Below are 20,995 nucleotides of genomic sequence, written 5' to 3'. Positions count from 1 at the left end.
GGGTGGGCATACAGGGCTACAGGGCTTACAGTTCGATTTTAGTTATGTGATTATATGGGATTGTGGTTACCGTTGTAAATTCCAGCTACAATACAAAAGTCCTTGGCATACGAAGTGAAGAAGGACTCACAACAGCTGGTCAGTCACGCTGCTCGCTTTTCACTGCTTTCATCGTTTTCACTGCGGCAGTCAGCATTCAAGGACCGTGGCTTGGAGGGGTGCCTTCCAATGGGCTACGCAGCAGCGACCGTGAATGCAGCCGCCTCTTGCGCCTCCTATCACTTCTCGCAGCCTGATCCCCTTAGCTGGCCCAGCCCACAGGCAACTCTGCGGCTGAGTGTAAGCGCCTGATGAAGCGGGTGTGAAACGCCGTCCTTACCCGCTGGGCTGGGCTGTCAGCCATCAGGCTCTGAGTGAGCGGCTGGAAGATAAAACCGCCTGGTTTTCCCGTTTGTTTTTGGCGTTTTCACGGCTCCTTTTTGGCTCCCTTGCTGCCTCCTTCACACTCGGTCGCTCAATGCTGGCTCAATGCTGGCTCGAGTAAGCCACTGAGTTATTTTCTATAGAGTCTACCAGTGATTAACCATAGACACATTTGAGAATAATGTAGAGACCGAACATGCAGTCCCTGACAAAATAACAAAGGAGTCAGAGCACCTTTGAACAACTGTTCTCTGCTGCCTTCACAAAACCAACATCTTGAACATCTCTAACCCATTACAAACACTGTATATAATAACTTGAAATGAAAGAGCGAGAGCTCAGCCATAGCAACATTAAAGAAATGTCTTTTGCTACCCATCATACCAAACATATGGGACACCAGCAACCAGTTACCAGATACTAGAAGGTACATATCCTTTCTCAATGAAACAACAAGCGAAACGGATGAAGAAACCTTCACCTGGACTCCTTGCTCTCTATGCTCACTAGTGTGCCCAGTTTTATGAGACCGTTAAGATTGTTTTTTTCTTTGGTTCGCTCTGTTTTTACCCTTTGTATTCTTCCTTGACTTCTAAACTGTAAAGCGCTTTGATACCCCCAGTGGTCATGTTCGTGCTATAGAAAACTTTTAAATAAAATAAATGTTGGACGGCTCCCACAAATAGAGCCCACAAATTAGTGCCTGATCAGCCATCAGCACAAATTAAGCACTGAGTAGATATGGGGGATATAATTGCACGGCATCTGATGAAAAGCAAAGCCAGTCTGGTATTAATGATAATGATCATCCCTCTAGGATACTACAATTATCACAAGTTGATCAGCCTCCAGGAGCCTACAAAAAAGTAAATCCGAGCCAGGATGGGTATGATAGTAGTTTGGTTAGGTTGCATGCAGAGTAGGGATAGTCTGATTAAAAAGTGTCACTGGATCCATGAAGTAGCAGGGGCAGATGTGGTTGTTTCGTGTGTATGGAGGGAGAGTGAATAATAAAGTAAAAGAGCATTGGCAAACCCAATCCCAATAAGTCTGGCTTTAATGTGCTAAGCTTGCTGACTGCTTTTGTGCATGTCTGCGTTACTGCAGTAAAGCCAGAACTATTAGCTTTGCCAGTGCTTGTTTTACTAGGCATGTGAAATTAGCAGTACATTTTACTGGGCATCAGAACACCATCAATATCTGTTACTTGAAACTGGTAATGTCTGTTTTACTGAATTTGGAAATATATCTATGGTCGGCTTTTATTTTTGAATAGTTTGAAGAAAAGTTACTTACAGAAAGAAACTCCTATTGCAGGATACGCAGAAGCAAAATAGCTAGTATTCTACCCATAATATAATTAGCTATATTTACTTACATACATCTAATTTTGAACTAGATCCAGTATCTTACCGGATGTATCTTACCGGATTAATCTCCTGATGAAGGGCACAGATCGAAATGCATTGGGCATATTTAAATTTATGAATGCAAGTTTGAAATTGTTCCAATGGAAGTTACTGCATAAAGACAGCAAACAATTCCTGAAGAACAAACAAATGAAATAAAAAAGATTTTTCATTAAATGAACTTTACACCTTGTGAAGATTTTTACTTAAAAAGTTATTTGTTTGCAAATTGGAAACACCCCCCAGAATTGGGGATAGCGCATCAAGCAAATTTCTTCATCCTCCTACTCAGGTGGATTTACCAATCGGCACCTCCGAACAAGTTTAACTTTATTCACCAGCTTACAAGTGAGTGCGTGTGTCTAACCACTAGTTGGATAGAATATTTAAACCTTTTCTGAGTAAACAGAAATAGCCAACCTGACAGAGTACAGAGCTGATACATTTTGTTTTACGCATGATGAAACTCAACAAATATATTCACTAATAGAAGAAACGGAGAGCACCAGAACTAGCATGGTATCAATTGAATCTAATATTAAACAACTATTGTACATCTCCAAAAAAGCAATTAATCTACGTTTTCTTGCGAGTACTCTAATTAAATATCACATAATTAAAGACAACGAATCCCAAAAGGACCAAGGATATCGTTAAAATCAACTTTATGCAAAAACAATACTAGATTTACAGAGAAGTGGTACGCCAGTCTTACTAAATGTTCATTAGACTTAATATTGTTAATTGTTAAAGAATTCTCAAAACCTCTGGAAGATCTAAACAAAGAGGTAACTCAGCTCAAACATGAGCTAACTGATAAAATGTCGAAAGAAAACTGGGACAAAACACTCAATGACATCAACTTGCAACTAGATAAATATACCAAAGAAATCAATGAAAGAAAAATGAGAAAATTCAAGCATGATACCATAGATTATAAACTTGGAGAAGTTTATAACTGGGCAGACATCTACACATGCAGAAGACAACGAAGGCCAACAGATACCGAATCCTCATCTTCTGATGACTGGCTATCCACAAGGAAGCCTCCAATACAACGAGACAATAACAACAATAAAAACTGAGAGAGAGGGACCATTCACAGCGGGTAAAACATCTAACAAAATTTATTTTTTAGAGAAAGGCCAAGGACCACAAGGTGAACCAGGAGGAGGGGGTTCAAAAGCAAAACAACAACCTGTGGAGAAGGGCACAAGGAGTCAGAGAACTTAGTAATCAACATTTCAAAATGTCATCTAACAGAAGTCCAAATGAAGACTTTACAAAAAGGAACATCCTACGTACCTACCGATCATTCAAATGCCTTGGAAAGCCAAATTAGTTTCTATAAATTAATGCGCACTTTAAGATTGAGACACTTTTTCGAAAATATTGTGGAAGAACGTGACCTTCCGCAAACCAACACTTTACGAGAATTACGCAACAAAAGTACTTTCATTGCTCTGAACAGTCACAAGGTTCTGGACGCTTTCAAAGCAGTCGTGCAGCCAGATTAACGTACCACCTTCAAGCAACCAAAATCTACAAACATTACACAAAAGGAGAGACATGCTCTTGAACAAATGGGAGGAGCATTAGTAGTCATGAACACCGAGTATTATTTGGAAAGTGTTAATTTGCATGTACAAGATGATAACGTCTATATCAAATTATCTTTCGACCCCACAAAAGAGTTCCAAAGAATTCTCTCTGAAGTAATTGACAAAGCCATAGAAAGAGAAACCATCACAAATGAAGAAAAAACATATTTTACCAAAACAAATCCGACCATACCGTACATACATATGATTCAGAAAATTCATTTTTTTTGCAAGTTTGATTTTATTGAAGAAATAAAGAAAGGGAGGAGAGGGGGATGGAGAGAAAAAACAGGAAATGGATACAACAATATAATATATCAGAATGAGGAATATTAGTTAAAGTAAATACAAAAAGAAAATCAGTAATATAATAAAACTTCATGAAAGGCATATATAACCAGCATGAGGATTAAATGAACATAACATATGTATATGAAGCAGAAGTACAGTATAACACAGTAAAATGCAAATTTGTAATATAAAGGCAAGAGGGAAATCATGGAGGTTTACGCACCTCGACAGTGTTAAGATCAGGAGAGGCATGTGTTGGGGCAGAGGAAGAAAGATCTGTAACCAAAGGAAGCCAAATCAGGTCACGTTTGATTGCCAGGGAGATGGGGGATACATAGTTGGTATCTAGTCGGTAGTGAAAGCAAATCGCATTCCACCAGGAATGATAGGAAACATTTGCAGCTTGCTTCCAATTAGAGGTAATGATATGGAAAGCCACAGCAATCAAAAGGTCAAGGAGGAGGTAATGACGAGGAGACTGGGGAAGTACCGGTGATAGGGAACCTAGAAAAATTAGTGAGGGGGAAAAGGGGACTTGAAATTGAAAAATCTTCCGGATTTTTTCCAGATTAGTTGCCAAAATTTGGAGATAGGAGGGCACTCAAACAACATGTGTTTGAGATCAGCAGAGGGACATGAGCATGACCAACAAGTAGAGGGGGTGTCTGAAGAAAAACGGGACAGGGCAAGTGGGGTAAATAAAGTCCTGTGATAAATAAAATATAAGGTTTGGGTAGTATTAGCAGCTCTAGAGGTCCTATGAAGTTTATTCCAAAGTTTATCCCAAAGAAGTACCGACCAATCCTGAGAGAGATCAGATTCCCAGGCAATTTCGATCTTAGATTTTACTCTGTCAGTAGAAAAACGAAAAGAATCATAAAGAGCAGAGGCGGAGGGAGTGGCCTCTAGAAGTAATGAAGTGGATTTGCGGTCCAGAGGAATGTCAGTTGAAGAAGGTAAAGAGCGGAGGTAAGTGATCAGGACTGGGTAAAGAGCAGTGTATTGTGATCGAGCAGAGGAGGGTAGCAAGAAAGAGGACTGAAGATCCGTGAAGGAGAGAGGAGAGCCGTGAGAGATTAATTGAGAGACCCAACACAATCCCCGAGAGTGCCAGGACTTCCAAAAGATGGTGCGGTTACGGATTTTGATAAGTGAATTATTCCAGATCGGTTGTTCATGAGTAGAAGTAAGAGAGGGATAAGAGGAGGTCAAGTAGGGTAAAAGGAGATTGCGAGAGAAAGAGATAACAGGAGTAAGAAGACGGGCTGGGGAAGATGAGAAAGACAAGAATTCGCGAAAATTAAAAGGGGAAATAAAGGAGGATTCCATAGTTAACCAGACAGGGGGGTAATAAGGAAGATCTTGAGAGAACCAGCGGGTAGTTTGTTTCATAGAAAAAGCGCGATGATATTCCTTAAAATCCGGAAAGCGCACACCAGAATTCGTTTTGTCTTTACGTAAGGAAGCAAGAGCTATCCGAGGACGCTTACCATTCCACAGAAATTTTAGTAATAAAGAATCAATCTTTTTGAAGAAAGAAATCGGGATGCGTAGAGGGAGCATAGAAATGGTATAAAGAAGAAGGGGGATAACATCATTTTTATGGAATTAAGCCTACCCCACCAGGACAGAAAAGTGGATGCCAACGTGAGATAGCGGTGCCCATTTTCTTGTAAATGTAATCAAAGTTTAGTTTGAGGGTGTCAGATATAAGAGGAGCAAACCAAACACCCAGGTATTTGATTTTGGAGGGCTGCCAGGAGAAAACAGTCTGAGAAAAAAGATGTTTCTGGCACGCAGAGTTTAAGGGGAGAATTTCCCACTTATCGGCATTGAGGCGATAACCAGAAACTGCGGAAAAGGAAGAGACTTGCTGAAGAAAGGAAGGAATAGAGGAGACAGGATCAGAACAATAAAAAAGGATATCGTCAGCATAAACTGAGAATTTGACCTGATGAGAACCAAATTGAAAACCTTTTATACTGTCATCCAGATGGATCCTAGTAAGGAAGGGCTCCAAGGCTAAAACAAAAAGCAAGGGGGATAAAGGACAACCTTGTCGAACACCCCTGTGTAAAGAGAAATAATCCGATGTCATCCCGTTAACGAAAATGGAAGCCTGAGGGTTAGAATAGAGTAAAGAGATGATAGAGATGAATTTGGGAGGGATGCCAATCCAACGCAAAGCCTGAAACATGAAGTCCCATCCAATCCTGTCAAAGGCTTTTTCCGCGTCCAAGGATATGGCTGCGAGGGGGAGATGCAGAGAAGAAGCCTTACTAAGAATGTTAAGGAAGACACGTGAATTGTCGGAGGAAAGGCGGCCTTTGACAAAACCTGATTGTTCAGGACCAACTAGATCGGGTAAGAGGGGATCCATACGTAATGCTAGAATCTTAGCTAGAATTTGTAGTCGGTATTGACCAAGGATATCGGTCTATAATTTTTGCATAAAGAGTGATCTTTGTCCTCTTTGGGGATAAGGCAAATTAAAGCTTGTTGGAAAGAACCATGCGAAGAACCTGCTAAAAGAAAGGATTGAAATAAGAGTAGGAGTTTAGGAAGAAGGAAAGAGGCGAAATGGCTATAAAATTCGATAGTGAAACCGTCAGGACCCGGAGCCTTACCGTGCCTAAACTTAGAGACAGCGAGGGAAATTTCAGAAAGTGTAATGTCCTGTTCCAGAGAAGAGAAATCAATATGAGAAGCCGGAGGAGAGGGAAGAGAGTGAAAGTAAGAGAGAAGATCGGAAGATTCCGGGACCCGTTCAGGAGTGTAAAGAGTATCATAAAATTGAACAAACTCAGTGAGGATGTCCTTATCTCTAAATCTAAATTCTCCAGAGGAGATCTTTATGGATTCAATCTTTGTACGTTCCTTTCTTATTTTCAAGTAATTGGCTAGAAGTTTACCCATTTTATTTTTACCACCATAATATCGGGAATTACATTTTAACAAAAGGTTAGAGGCAGCATCGGTAGTGAATTTATTAAATGAGATTTTCGCGTCAATAAGATTTTTTAGGGAAGCCTCAGATTTAGAAGAATAGTAGACTTCTTCTAAGTGTTTAATATCTGCCAAAATTTGATTAGACTTGAGCTCCCTGAGTTTCTTCCTTCCAGCCACAAAATTGATAATAAAACTTCTAGAAGCTGCTTTAAAAGAGTCCCAAACCATAACAAAAGAGTAATCAGGGGTGTGATTAAGGAGAAGAAATTCAGTGGCAAAGACAGTAAATTCAGAACAAAAAGTAGTCTCCAAAAGTAAAGCGTTGTTGAAGCGCCATCTGCCTGAATGAGGGGAGAATGGGAGTAGGTCGAGGTCTACAAAAACCGGAGCATGATCGGAAAGTAGAATGGAGCCAATTTCAGAACGAATGGCATGTTGGGACAGGGATTTACTAAGGAAAATATGATCAATGCAGGATTGTGATTGATGAGGAGGGGAGAAAAAGCTGTATTCTCTAAGGTCTGGGTAGCACAGTCTCCATATATCTACCAGAGCATTGTTTTGAAAAGCATTAACAAACTGGGTGTGCATTCTGGATGGAACAAATTTGACTTTTGAGTGTCGGTCAATGAAGGGATCTACGACTTGGTTGCAATCCTTCCGAGAAGGATGTAATCACCGGAGAGGGAGGACAACTTGTCAGAGATAGAGGGCCAAAAGTATTGGTCAATCCCGGTAGGGGCATACACATTAAAAAGGGTGAGAGGAATGTTGTCAATAAGTAGTGTAACAATAACCCAACGGCCTTCAACATCACATTCGTGAGAAATTGAGGAAACATTCAACTTTTTATGCAACAAAATCACAACACCATTTTTCCTGTTAATCGTGGGGGAGCATAGAGCATGGTCCACCCAACAGCGCTTAAGCTTCAAAGCTTCTGACTCAGAGAGATGAGTCTCCTGCAGGAGGGCAACATCCGTCTTGAGCCTAGCCAAATGTGATAAAACCCTTTGCCTTTTAATAGGATTATTTAAACCTTTAACGTTCCATGACGTAACACGGAAGGAAACGGCATAGAGAAACAACTAACAGCAACATGCTCGTTAAATGCATTTAAATAAGCTGAGAGAACTGAGAAGAAATGTGAATATAGTAATGAGAAAGAAAGGATATGAGAAAAAGAGAAGAATGGAAAATTCAGAAAATTCATAAACATCCTACAAAACCACCATACATACCCATTGTATCTACCATAAATTCGATTCACGAAACAATTGGGAAATACTTTGACAAGCATTTTCAGCCCCTGGTTCAGAATATGCCCACGTACATACAGGATACCACGGATCTTTTAAATATCTTGGAAAACTTGAAGACGGATTTTATGTATAATAGATGTTAAATCATTATACATGTCAATCCCTCACAATTTGGGTATTCAAGGAATAGAATCATTTTTGTTGGATACAAACAAGGACGAGGATCTTAAAGTATTCTTGATGGAGCTACTACATTTCATATTGTTTCATAGCTATTTTAAATAGCAGAACAAATTTTTTTTCCATCCAATCATCTGGAACATCAATGGGAAACTGCACCGCTCCAGCGTATGCGAACTTGTTTATATACAGATTTGAATTTAACTACATATTGAATCAAAGAGTATTGATCGACAATCTCATCATTTATCAGAGATACATTGATGATATTTTCATACTTTGGAAAGGCTCACACCAAAATTTAACAGAAGCAATTAAAAAACGTAGTGCAGTGGATGAAAGAATCAAATTTACCTTTACAATCAGTAAAGAACAGATCACATCCTTAGACACTTTGATTAAAAAACAAGAAGGTCATCTCATCACTAGCGTGTACACCAAACCCACTGACTGGAACAATTTACTACATTAAAAGAGTTTCCACCAACCTTCATTAAAAAATCACTTACCATCCTCCCAAATGCTAAGGTTGAAACGGATTTCATCAAACGAAGGATTGTACAATGACAGTCTTGTTACAACCGTTGAAAAATTCAGAAACTGGGTTATCCAGAAACCTTTTACAGGAAGCAGTGATAAAGGCACAAAACACAGGGAAACTTGTTAACCAGCACAAGGCTATCAAATGAAAAGGAAAACAGAACAGTTTTCATATCCAAGTTTTCAACCTGTAGATAAAGAATCAAAAACACCATATTAAAGTATTGGCCAATGTTAAAAATGGAAAAGGACTTCAAAGGTATATTTGAACACCAACCTGGATTTGCCTATCTACGTACGAAAAATCTAAAACAAATTCTCAACAAAACACAGGATAAGAAAGAACAGAATCATCGGGTTACTTTACCCTGCATGAATTGTGGATGTTGCAATTACATCATCAAAGGGAATACTACATTCCATCCCACTTGAGGTACCACTGTCCAATTAAAAATGACAGCTACGTGCAACAGTAGTAACGTAATTTGCATGTTGAAATGCCCATGCGGATATGCATATGTAGGAAAAACAGAGAGAAAAATTTAAAAAAGAATCCATGAGCACAAGAGTAATATCCGTACAGAGAATCAAAAATCAACTGTTGCTACTCATTTCAACCTCAGCAATCGCAATATAAGCCAACTCAGGTATTTAATTTTGGAACAGATTCCCGTTACACCAGGAAGAGACAATACACAATTCTTGCTACAAAGGGAAACCTTTTGGAATAATTACTTGAATACTTTCAACCCAAAAGGTCTCAATGAAAGAATGGATTTAAGTTGCTTTCTTTAACATTCTAGCAACAGCCTTATGAACATCAACATACCTAATTAAATCATACACTTGTGACTTTTAGTGTATAGCTGTATAATTCTGTAAAACTTTATCATCAAAAAATTTTGTACATGCCCCTACAGGGTTAATGTCTTAGGAAACACAGTTCATACATTGAAAATCTTGATAGCAGGTGAATTTTGAACAACATTGCATGCTCTGTTGTTTAAATACATACATCTCTACCATTTTTTGTTACCAGTAACACATTATTAGAAGTGATATCTAATTGTCCTGTTCCATGGTTCTTAAACCAGCAGTCTATTCACTAAATACAGGCTCTTTTATCCACATTTACATCACTGAAAGAGTTAATTCCCTCAGTCTTTTTTCTGTTTTTATGCACTTTGGCAGTTGCGACGTGACATGCACGTTTGGATACTTCTGGGCTAAGCGCACATGCACATCTGGTTCACCGCACACACATGAGTATTCCAACTATGGAATCGCGGAATCGGTTCATGCAGTAAAACATTTCTGATAGGGTAAGTTTGCCTACGGTCATATGTGCTCTTAAGTAGCAGTACCACCATTTAGTGGTAACATTCACCCCTGTTTCTTTCAGGTTAACCTTGAAAACACCGTACATGGACACTCATGCATTTGTCGTTTCAGTAAGTAATCACTGGCACTCTCATCACAACTACTGACATGAATCTTTAAGCATGTAAATAATAATCACATAGATCTGATCAAGCGAATCGCTTCACGTATTTTCTTGACACTTTTCTACAGTCACTGGCAGGAGCCTCTAAGCATGGGAACATCTATCACACAGTAATGAGTGCATCAATCTCCCTACGCATTTGAACTTCTTTCTTTCACTTTAGTAAATCTTCGCTTGCATTTTGGTTCTCGTTTCAGTTCACACATGGTTACCAGCATGAAGTTTAAAGCACTTGCATGACCAAACCTTGTTTCATATTTTATCACGACAGTTGCAAAGTTAATTTTCTTAAAATATCCACTGGTAAAGAATGGGTCTTTGACCATATGGTTTTGTAACCCTCTAATATGGTAACAACTAGCAGATAAACAAAGTTCATCTCTTGAAATAGATGCTACACTATACCATTCATTGTAGTTGAACACTTTGCATGAATCATTGGAGATCTGAGTACTGATCTTTTCTTACTATTGACAGTCAATTGGTTTAATGTTATTTATTTAAAAAAAACTGAGCTCAAGTTTCTTCTATTTCTGTAGGATTAATCCCCTGATGAAGGGCGCAGCCCAAAATGCATTGGGCATATTTAAGTTTCTGAATACAAGTTTGATATTGTTCCAATGGAAGTTAATGCATGAAGACAGCAAACAATTCGTGAAGAACAAAAACATGAAATAAAAAGAATTTTCGTTAAAAAAAGACTTTACACCTCGTGAAGACTTTTACTTAAAAATTTGGTGCGAATTAGAGACCCCCCCACTGCCTCCCCGAATTGGGGATAGCACATCAAGCACATTTTTCATCCTCATACTCAGGAGGATTTACGAATCAGCACTACGGAAAAAGTTTAACTTTACTCACCAGCTTACAAGTGAGTGTGTGTGTTTAACCACTAGTTGGACAGAATGTGTGTTGGAGCCAACACAAAGCAGAAGTACCCTGCTACAGAAGCCAGTGCCAGTCAGCAGCACCAGTCTGTAATTCCTGCCAACAATCAGAAAAATCCTTCTTGAGTGGCAGCCATCCCTCAGCTGCATCAGCACTCATTAGTTAGAGCGATCACCTACTTGCAGCCGCTAGCAACATTAGTCGCCACTCAGCAGGAACACTCATCTACAGGCAACGATCAGCAGCAGGGGCCAGCAGTAGTCAATGCTGATCCACAAACCTTGGTGGTAGCCAAAGCTCATCGGCTCACTTTCAAAGATGGTAATATTGATCAGAAAACAGTCATGTTCACCATCACTACTGTCTAGTTGACATTCCTACTCATTTTCTCTCCTTTTTTCATGTGTCCGGACTACCCTTTGTTGTCTTACAACATCCTCAAAGGACAAGGATGTCCAATAAGTAAGACTCAATAGGACTGAAAGACTACGAGTACACCAGTTACTACACTGAGTGAGGATTACACGTTCTTGACAGTCACATATTTTTGCTTCGATATCACTTTCAAAACCTCTGCTCTCTTTCTCCATACCAGCTGCTCTCATGCTTCTAGCCCCCTTCTCTCTATCTTTGTATCTGCTGCAGTTACACTTCTAACCTGCCAGACTCACTCACCTTACCTGTTGCACTTGCTCTCCTAGACAGTCTTTCTCATTTCTTATCCGTCACTCTTTGTTGTTCTCGTAACCTCTTTTTCTCTCTTGCCTAATATCGCTTTCCTGCCATTTTGCTCTCATTCCCCTAACCGGTTACCTTCACTAACTTAACCAGCTTTCTTTTCTCCTCATTTATTGCTGTTACTGTCCAGCCATTTGTTTCTTATTCTCCATTTCTGTTGCCTTCACTGCTTTACATGCGTTTCATTCTGCTTATCTGATGCTATTACTCTCCTGGGCTGTCACTCGTGGTCTTCCTGCATATTGCACTCATTAATTCTCCTGATCTGTCACTTTCCCAGGACTTATCTGTCACTCCTGCTCTAAATTTCTTTACGTATGCCTCTTGGACTGCTTACGTGGTGTTCTCACTCCTGTGATGTCACACTGCCTAATTGGCATTTACACTCCTTTTTGTTGTTCACTGTCCTGATCTCTCACTCATTCTCAATAGAGCTCTAGCTGTCCATCTGTTGATCGCTTAATCGATTTATCCGCATCGATAGTCTCTCGGTTAAGTCCATCTCCTATATTTCGTTTAGTTCCAAGATTGCAGTATAAGGTAAACTACATCTCCATGAGTTTTTTCCATATTCCTATCTGTTGCTATTCTGCAGTTGTTCACTTTGCATTCTTGTGTTTGTCTTGTGGGCCCCCTTTACATTCATACCTTTCATATTGCATCCATGCAGTTGCCTTCGTTTTGCAATCATGCTATTACTATTCTGTTGCTGCCTTCATTGCCCACTCCTTCGAATGCCTGTAAAAGAGTGCAGCCATATAGTTGTTCATTTCCACATGAGTTTTTCTACCTTTTCTTCATTATCTTGCACAATCAGTGTTGCTTCCCGTATGTTGCCTTTCTGATGTTGCTGCCCTGTATTTGACATTGTTTTGCATTTGTAATTGCCTTTTGTGTGGGCGTCCAAGTAGAATTGCACCAAAGTCCTTAACTTTGATCCACTTGTACTGTCATCCTGAAATTACTGCCTCGGTTGTCATTCGATTTCCATTTATGAACTTTGTTGCATTCCTTGTAGTTCTAGAGAAGGTCTCTCAAATACAAGACAGCGAAGAAATGGTTCCTGCTCCAGTGGATCCTGAGGCGCAGGCTACCTGGAAGGCTCTCGATCAGCTTCTCAAAACGTTGGACAATGAAATTGAAGGGATCATGCTTCAATGGGAAGTGGGACCAGCAGAAACCAGAGCTCCAAGCCCAGACTTCGAAGAGATGTACACCTATCCTCTAATTACCAGTAGGTACACCAGAGTTCTATGGTCGCAACGTATCCTGAAGCAGCATTATGATTACAGTGTTGAATCATTGTCAAAACAAGAACAGACCGTTACTGCTATGTTTGGGCCATAGTTTCTTTATTGGTGGACGCCACAATTATAATTTGTTATGAAATACATGTCAGACACATCTAGTAGTCAAGCTATTAATGCCTTCCAACATGAAGGCTGAGAGCCGAAATGTACAATCTATCCTTCTTACATCTGGTACGTAAAAGTACATTAGTAATGACAAACGTTTTACTGTTGCAATAGGTTAATAGCTCTTTGAATTTTCTTTTATTCAAATAAATGTTTTAATCATCACTGTTTTGAAGTTTTAGGTTTTTCCAATCAATTAGTATCCAATGCTACCCCCAGCTTGCCCTTTGGTATCCCATTCCCTTGCTGACCCTGTTCCCAGTGATTGTGACTCGGAGAACTAAAAGCTTTTAACTTGCTGTCCTTACCCTAACCCTTTAGTGACAAGTAGGAGGAGGTTTAAGTATTATGGATGGGAAAAGTGGGCAATCCTGCAATGTCATTTAAGAAGGGCCAATCCTGCAATGTCATTTAAGAAGGGCCAATCCTGCAATGTCATTTAAGAAGGGCCAATGCTGCAATGTCATTTAGGAAGGGCCAATCCTGCAATGTCATTTAAGAAGGGCCAATGCTGCAATGTCATTTAGGAAGGGCCAATCCTGCAATGTTATTTAGGAAGGGCCAATCCTGCAATGTCATTTAAGAAGGGCCAATCTTGCAATGTTATTTAGGAAGGGCCAATCATGCAATGTTATTTATAAAGGGCCAATCATGCAATGTTATTTAGGAAAGGCCAATCATGCAATGTTATTTAGGAAGGGCCAATCATGCAATGTTATTTAGGAAGGACCAATCATGCAATGTTATTTAGGAAGGGCCAATCCTGCAATGTTATTTAGGAAGGGTCAATCTTGCAATGTAATTTAAGAAGGGCCAATCTTGCAATGTTATTTAGGAAGGGCCAATCCTGCAATGTTATTTAGAAAGGGCCAATCATGCAATGTCATTTAGGAAGGGCTAGTCCTGCAATGTTATTTAGGAAGGGCCAATCCTGCAATGTTATTTAGGAAGGGCCAATCCTGCAATGTCATTTAAGAAGGGACAATCCTGCAATGTTATTTAGGAAGGGCCAATCCTGCAATGTTATTTAGGAAGGGCCAATCCTGCAATGTCATTTAAGAAGGGCCAATTGTGCAATGTCATTTATGAATGGCCAATCCTGCAATGTTATTTAGGAAGGGCCAATCCTGCAATGTCATTTAAGAAGGACCAATCTTGCAATGTTATTTAGGAAGTGCCAATCCTGCAATGTTATTTAGGAAGTGCCAATCATGCATTGTTATTTAGAAAGGGCCAATCATGCAATGTTATTTAGGAAGGGCCAATCCTGCAATGTTATTTAGGAAGTCAAATGGTCCATGATATCAGTTTCACAAAATTGGGCTTTTTTGGTGATTTGACCTCCATGTGTACTTCAGTGATTATTCAATTCTCAGGACTGAGTGGTGATGGTTGTTGTGTTTTTTGATAATATGTAGTACTAATATCACAAACCAAACCTAAGTCCATCAGTTTACAAAGTACTATAAGAACCCAGATGGTCCAATCAATACTGTTAAATCTGGGGAAGAGCAACAATTTCAAAACCTATACGAATGGTTGACACGGATTGCTATGTGACTGTTATTTGTTCACTATTAAATGAGACACATGCTGTAAAAACAGCCGGCCCTCGCAGTGCTGGGGGATAACAAAGGGTGAGAAATAGTCGCAGTCCTGGCTCGAGGGGTCGGGAGAGGCAGTGACACTGTAGAGAGGTAAAGGTGAGATGGACCATGTAGATGTAGTGGAGTACTCCGACTCTGTCCAGACAGTCACCTGCCAAAGGACTCTGAATTACCTTAGAAGGATGAGTTTTGATTCTTCTCTAAATTCTGTATAGTTTTCCTCTTTTTCTTTTTGCTTTTGTTATGTTCTCTCTAACGTAGCTATACGGGAAGTGGGTTTTATCTCTAATTGGGTTTCACGCGAAAGTGGCAAGGTTATCATTGAAAATTTTTAGGATACATGTGGTGTACTTTCTTTTCGCTTTTATCTGAAGTCTGTTATGCTAGAGCATGTGGCTATGGAGCCCTCGTGAAGTTGTTGCAGAGTTATATCTTCTAGAACTCTACTTAGCTCTTTCTGGGTTTTAAGTAACCTTACTCTTTCAAGACATCTAGCAGGATGGTTTTGAAAGGTGGAGAAGGAGATGATCCATCCAGTCGAGCTTTAATGTTTTGTCTATGGTAATAAAGTTAGGAGAGCTTTTAATAAATCTAGTATGTATGTTGCCTTTTCTCAGAGGTTCGGAAATAAGGCTATTTATGAGTTGGTTTATGGAGCAAATCGCTTCTAGCTTTGATTATTTTGGGGGGAGTTCTAATGTACAATTAAACGGTTAGCAGTGGTTGTTCATACGCACATCCAAAACACCCTTCGGGTCAAGTATAGTCACTACTTAAGTCAATAATGGTGGTCCTCCCATGATATCCTGCATCTCACTACCAATGAGTGCATGTTGTTTATGTCCACAAGGTTAGCAATCCTAAGAAAAGAACAGCTGATACCAAAACACACTTGGTGTAAAGCCCAACGTATAAAAAGTCAGAAAAGATTCAGTTCTTAGTTTCCAGAACTTTTATTCAGTGAAAGCCATTTCTCAATTTATTTCTTCACACTGAGTATGATTCTATCTTTATGCACATCATCTCGCAGCCGGGGACGTTTTATTCTTTTATCTTTACACTATGTGTGCTTCGGTATCAGATGTTCTTTTTTGAGGATTGTTAACCTTATGTTCTAAGGTACGTTGACAACACCAAAGAAAATGTTAGTGATCTAGTAGAGGGGACCTATTTCATGTTGGGTGCAATACTTGATGCAAATAGTTTTTTATTGAATTTGATTGGGTTTGATCGTTATTGGTAAGAGTGTGCATTCTTTGCTTGAAAAAGACAATTTATTTTGTATGTAATCGACATCAGTAGCTGCTTATACTCAGTATGTTTTTTGTATTTTTGAGGCGAGTTGCTATTTATGAGCTCTTGTACATGAATGTGCATGTTTCATTTCAGGTAATGGAAGTTGGCGGCAGCTCTTGGGAATGCATGATCTTTCAGAAGAACCGACCTACGATATGGCTCAGGTGGACAAGGAAGCTCTTCAGCACCTGGAGGATAGTAAGTAAAGAGGATGCATATTTTTTTCAATGGACATATTTTATTCATTGACTGTGTGGCCATGTGCTTTACTGAAGTGAATCTTCTTTATACCTGTTTGAGGAGTTTTAGAGCCTAATTTCACACCTCATTGTCACCCAAATGAGGTATGATTTTAAGAAGATAAACACATTCTGCCTCAGGCCATGTATACAACAAAAATCCTGTATCTGAAAGAAACACGTTAGTGTTAGATTCCTTATCTTAGAATATCCCCAGGAATCAGACTGGATCCGGAAAGTTTTCATCAGCAGTACCCCTGCGCGTTGGTAGACGTCTTCTGCGGCTCCACGTCCGTCGTCGGCGTCGTGATCGCCGGGATTTCGTCGTCGGAGTACTTAGACGCCGCCTTCGCGCGCTGATGTCAGTTCTTCTTTTTTCCCCGCCAGCAAGCGCAGATCCGGGAAGAGATAGTACCTTTAGTCACTTTTTGACTAACTTTTTGGTCAATTTTGGACAATTTTTTCGAGTCGACTTCGACTCCTGGTGCCGGTAGGGATACCCGGTTTTAAACCATGTGACGCCTGTCACCGCCTGATGTCGGTCACCGACCCCCACCGTCGGTGTCTCTACTGCCTTTGGGCTGACCACGACGACAAGTCGTGCCCTGACTGTTGGGCCTTGACTTCAAAGGCTAGGCGGGAGTGGTCCCGTAAGCTCCTCGAGGTCCGTCAGTCGGCTCCTTGCCGCTCGAGGCCCCGGTCGAGGAGAAAGTCGAGGGACCGGTCGCGGACCCACGACAGTTCGTCGGGCTCCAAGTCGAAGAAGCGACACCGCTCTTCTAACTCCCCTCGCCGGTCGCGCGACTCGGCCGAGGGTTCGGGTGGCACCACCCACGCGGCTCCGCCGGATCCGCAGGTGTTGCATCCAGCCCCACACCCTCCGGTCCCTGGGCCCAATGCGACGCCGGGCGAGATTTCCTCGTGGCCATGATGACTCTCTTTCCGGCCTTGAGACCCGCCGGTGTGCCTTCGGGCCCCGCTGGTCCGACTAGAGGTCCTAGCGCGCTGGCGCCTTTGGCCCCGGCTGAGACTTTGGTCCCGGCGCCGCAGGACCTCCCCGGATCCAGGCCTAGATCCTGGTCAACGCCAGTCGACCTTACGACTCTTCCGCTTGCGCCGACCCCTATGGTGTCACTCCCGGTGCCGTCCTCGGATACCGCCGCCCCCCGTTTCAGCACCGGTCCTGGTCCGACGTTGGAACGGCGCTGTCTCCGGCGTCGGTGGGTGAGCAATTCATCTACGACCCGGCTCCGTCATTTCTGCCTGCTTATCAGTAGACGGATGAAGGGGAGGACTAGGAGGGGTCTGAGGACCCTCTGGCACAACAGTGCCAGTTAAGTCAGGACTGGGCAGACAAGCTGGGGGAGGCCAGTGGTCTTGACACATCGCCGGACACTGGTTTCAGCTCTACTCCCTCCGTGGCTATGGAGGAGGGTGCTACATATGGTGTGGTGTTGCGCAGGGCAGCCAAGGCCTTGGCTCTTGAGATCCCTGCTGAGGCTGTGAGGACTAATCTCCTCACCTTGGTGCTTCAACCACCAGTAAGCTCTTCGGAGCCTATGCTGCCGTTCAATGAGGCCCTCACAGACATTCAGATGGGCACCTGGTCCAAGCCCTCCACAGTGCCCTCTGTGGATCGGAACGTGGCCCAACACCATTGCCCGGCTCCGGGCGACCCCTGCTTTCTGTCCACCCACCCCACCCCGAGAGTATGGTCATCCAGGCCTCTACGTCCCAGACCGCATACCCGACCGCTCCCCTGGATCGGGAATCCAAAAGGCTTGATCAGTTTGGAAAGAAACTGTTCTCCTCAGTTCGTTTAGGGTTGCGGTCCATCAACACCGTATGCCTTTTGGGCCGTTACACCCACTCTTTATCGGATACGGTGGCGGATGTGCTGCCCCAGTGTCCGGAGGAGGCCCAGACACTGCTCGCCTAGGCTCTTGCTGAGGGGCAGGACGCAGCCCGGTATTCCATCAGATGTGGACTTGACACCACAGATTCGCTAGGCAGAGCGATTTCCACGACGGTGGGGATCCGTCGTCACGCCTAGCTGAGATCCGCCAATATTTGGGGGATGTCCAGAACACACTCATGGACATGCGCTTTGATGGCCGTCGCCTGTTTGGCGACAAAGCAGACAGTGCGCTTGAGCGCTTCAAGGACTCCAGGGCTATGGCCGAGTCCTTGGGCCTGTCGGCCAAGGAAGGGTCGCCCCCACACATTTGTTTAGCCACAGGCCGCAAAACCAACCTCTTTTTTTTAATTTTCTTTTTATTATTGAACCAGGGAAAAACAAGAGTCAAAAACAAAAACATACTTTAACAATAATTCAAAACATAATAAGTGGACGCTGCATATGGATGATAATAAAGAAGCAGGCATGCTGAAAATCTGACAAAAGGAAACTATTACAAAGAAAACACCCGGCTTAAAATTGATTAAACAATACAATCATGATTTCATCAAGCCCTTATGTTATCAACAGTATATTGCTTCAGCAGTAATTGCTATCACTAAGATTCGGCTTTATACCAGCCTTCCAGTTAGTGACGAGGAGCCATATTGCGTCCCCCAGTTTCTTTGCCTTGCGACCCCTTGTGGCATATATGGCAGTTTCATAACTAAAAACCGCAAGGAAGCGGGCTAACCACATCTGGAAGCTGGGTGGGTCAGCCTCTTTCCATCGTGCGGACAATATGATTCTTAATACAACAGTACCTATAAATAGCAGTCTTTCTTCGCTTCTTGATAGACTTAGATAGTTATCATATCCTAGTACATACAGTGTATCAGAATCAGGGAGTTTATGCCCAAACAGCTCTTCCCAGAAGTCTGAAATCATACTTTTAATTACAGCAAGCTCACAACAATTACTATACATATGAATTAAGGTTGCTGGTCCTTGTGAGCATCTGGGACACAAATCATTCTCCCTTTTACCCCAAGCATATAACTTGGCCAGAGTGTAATAGAGACTAAATATAGTTTTAAAGAGCTGTGCTTTAAGATTACTGGACATAAGAAGGTGACGGGTCATTTCCAACACTCTGTCGATATCGACATCAGGGTCACTTAATTTAGCCGCCCACTTTACTTCAGTTTTTTCAAGATCATCTTGAATTCTAGTCAGAAGAATAACATAGAATGTTCCAATTCTACTATTTGTTCTATTCATTGCTTCAATAATTTCGATTCTTAACATACTGATGGTTGATTCTTTTGCTTTAAGCTTGGCAAACACCAGTACAAATTTTAGATAATCTCCATTGGACAAATGATACTTCAATTTTAAATCTAAGAAGGTAGTTTCAAAATCTCTTAACAAAAAATCGTTAACTGTTCTTATTCCGATCCTTTCCCATTTCCTAGCTATAACATCAAATTCCAAACCCGTTGTAAAATTTGAGTGCCAGAGAGGTGAATACCTGTTGATTTTCCCGATGTGCATATGCTTAGTAACTTTGTCCCATACCCTCCAGGCGCTAGTTATAATTACAAGTTTATAATTCGTTTTATAAAAAATCGCGTCAGTTTGCAGTGTAAAAAGACCCTTCGCTTTGTGCCCGAGTACAAGCTTGTATATTGACGGTATTGAGCTAGCATCGGAATTAGTTTCAACGGTAGAGAGGCTAACCAACGGGGCAATTTGTTGAAGAAATGTTGTCCAATAATATAAGATGATATTAGGTATAGCGAGCCCACCTCTATCAAATGGTAGTGAAAGAAGTTTGTGGGATCTCCTAATCTTGCCTTGCTGCCATACGAATTTAGACAGAGAATTGAGTGTTTTTAATGTCTTATCATCGATGGCAAGGGGGATTGCTCGAAAAAGGTATAAGCATCTGGGTAGCACATTCATTTAAAAAAAATTACCTCTACCAATAACTGATAGGTGGAGACTGTTTACACGATCCAGATCTTTTTTTATCTTATCCAAGAGAGGATCAAAGTTAAGATTAGGTATATGTTTAATATTAGAGCTGATAATAGCTCCCAGGTAAGTGGCTTTATTGGCTCTCCTTAGATCAGGGCAAACAATGTTGTCAGTGCATAATATAACTGTCTTCCCCTTATTAAGCAAATATCCAGATTGCTTGCCATATTCACAAGTCACATTCTCAATTTCCTTCATAGCCTCTATTGGGTCAGGTGTAATTACCGCGATGTCATCAGCATATGCCAATACTTTCATCTCATATTGGCCACAAACAGGTTTAATTGTCTGATTCTCAAGAAATTTCAAAATTAAGGGATTGATATAAAGTGCAAATAATAGGGGCGAACATGGGCACCCCTGCCTAGTGCCCCGGGAAATGCTGATGTGACCAGATTCCAAACCTAAGATCTGCAGCTTTGCCTTGGGGGATAGATGCATGGATTTAATGGATTTCAGAAATTTGGGGCCGAAATTGTTTTGCGACATGACCGCCCAAAGGAAGTTCCATGAGACGCGGTCAAAAGCTTTTTCGGCGTCCAGTAGGATCATTGACAACCGATCCCCCGTGACAGACATGGCATCAAATAGGGCAATAGCCCTGAGCGTATGATCAGTAGTCCCCCTGCCCGGGACAAAGCCATGCTGCCACGGGGAGACCAGGTGTTCAATGACCCCACTGAGCCTAGCGGCCATCACTTTAGCATAAAATTTGG

At 41.5% G+C, this 20,995-nt stretch overlaps 1 protein-coding gene across 1 annotated transcript in view; it reads left to right on the top strand.

The window, feature by feature from the left end:
• LOC147673956 (uncharacterized) overlaps positions 1 to 20,995 on the top strand; it is a 181,090-nt gene that overhangs the window by 8,138 nt on the left and 151,957 nt on the right. Inside the window, exons 2-3 of the mRNA XM_086945038.1 lie at positions 12,804 to 13,019; positions 16,197 to 16,301. Coding sequence (XP_086801164.1) covers positions 12,804 to 13,019; positions 16,197 to 16,301 — 321 coding nt within the window. The remainder of the gene's footprint in view (positions 1 to 12,803; positions 13,020 to 16,196; positions 16,302 to 20,995) is intronic.

Source organism: Lissotriton vulgaris, chromosome 12, assembly GCF_964263255.1.
Source record: "Lissotriton vulgaris chromosome 12, aLisVul1.2, whole genome shotgun sequence".
In the NCBI taxonomy this organism is placed as follows: domain Eukaryota; kingdom Metazoa; phylum Chordata; class Amphibia; order Caudata; family Salamandridae; genus Lissotriton; species Lissotriton vulgaris.
Note: the sequence above shows the minus strand (reverse complement) of the source record. Positions and strands in the feature narration are given on the sequence as shown.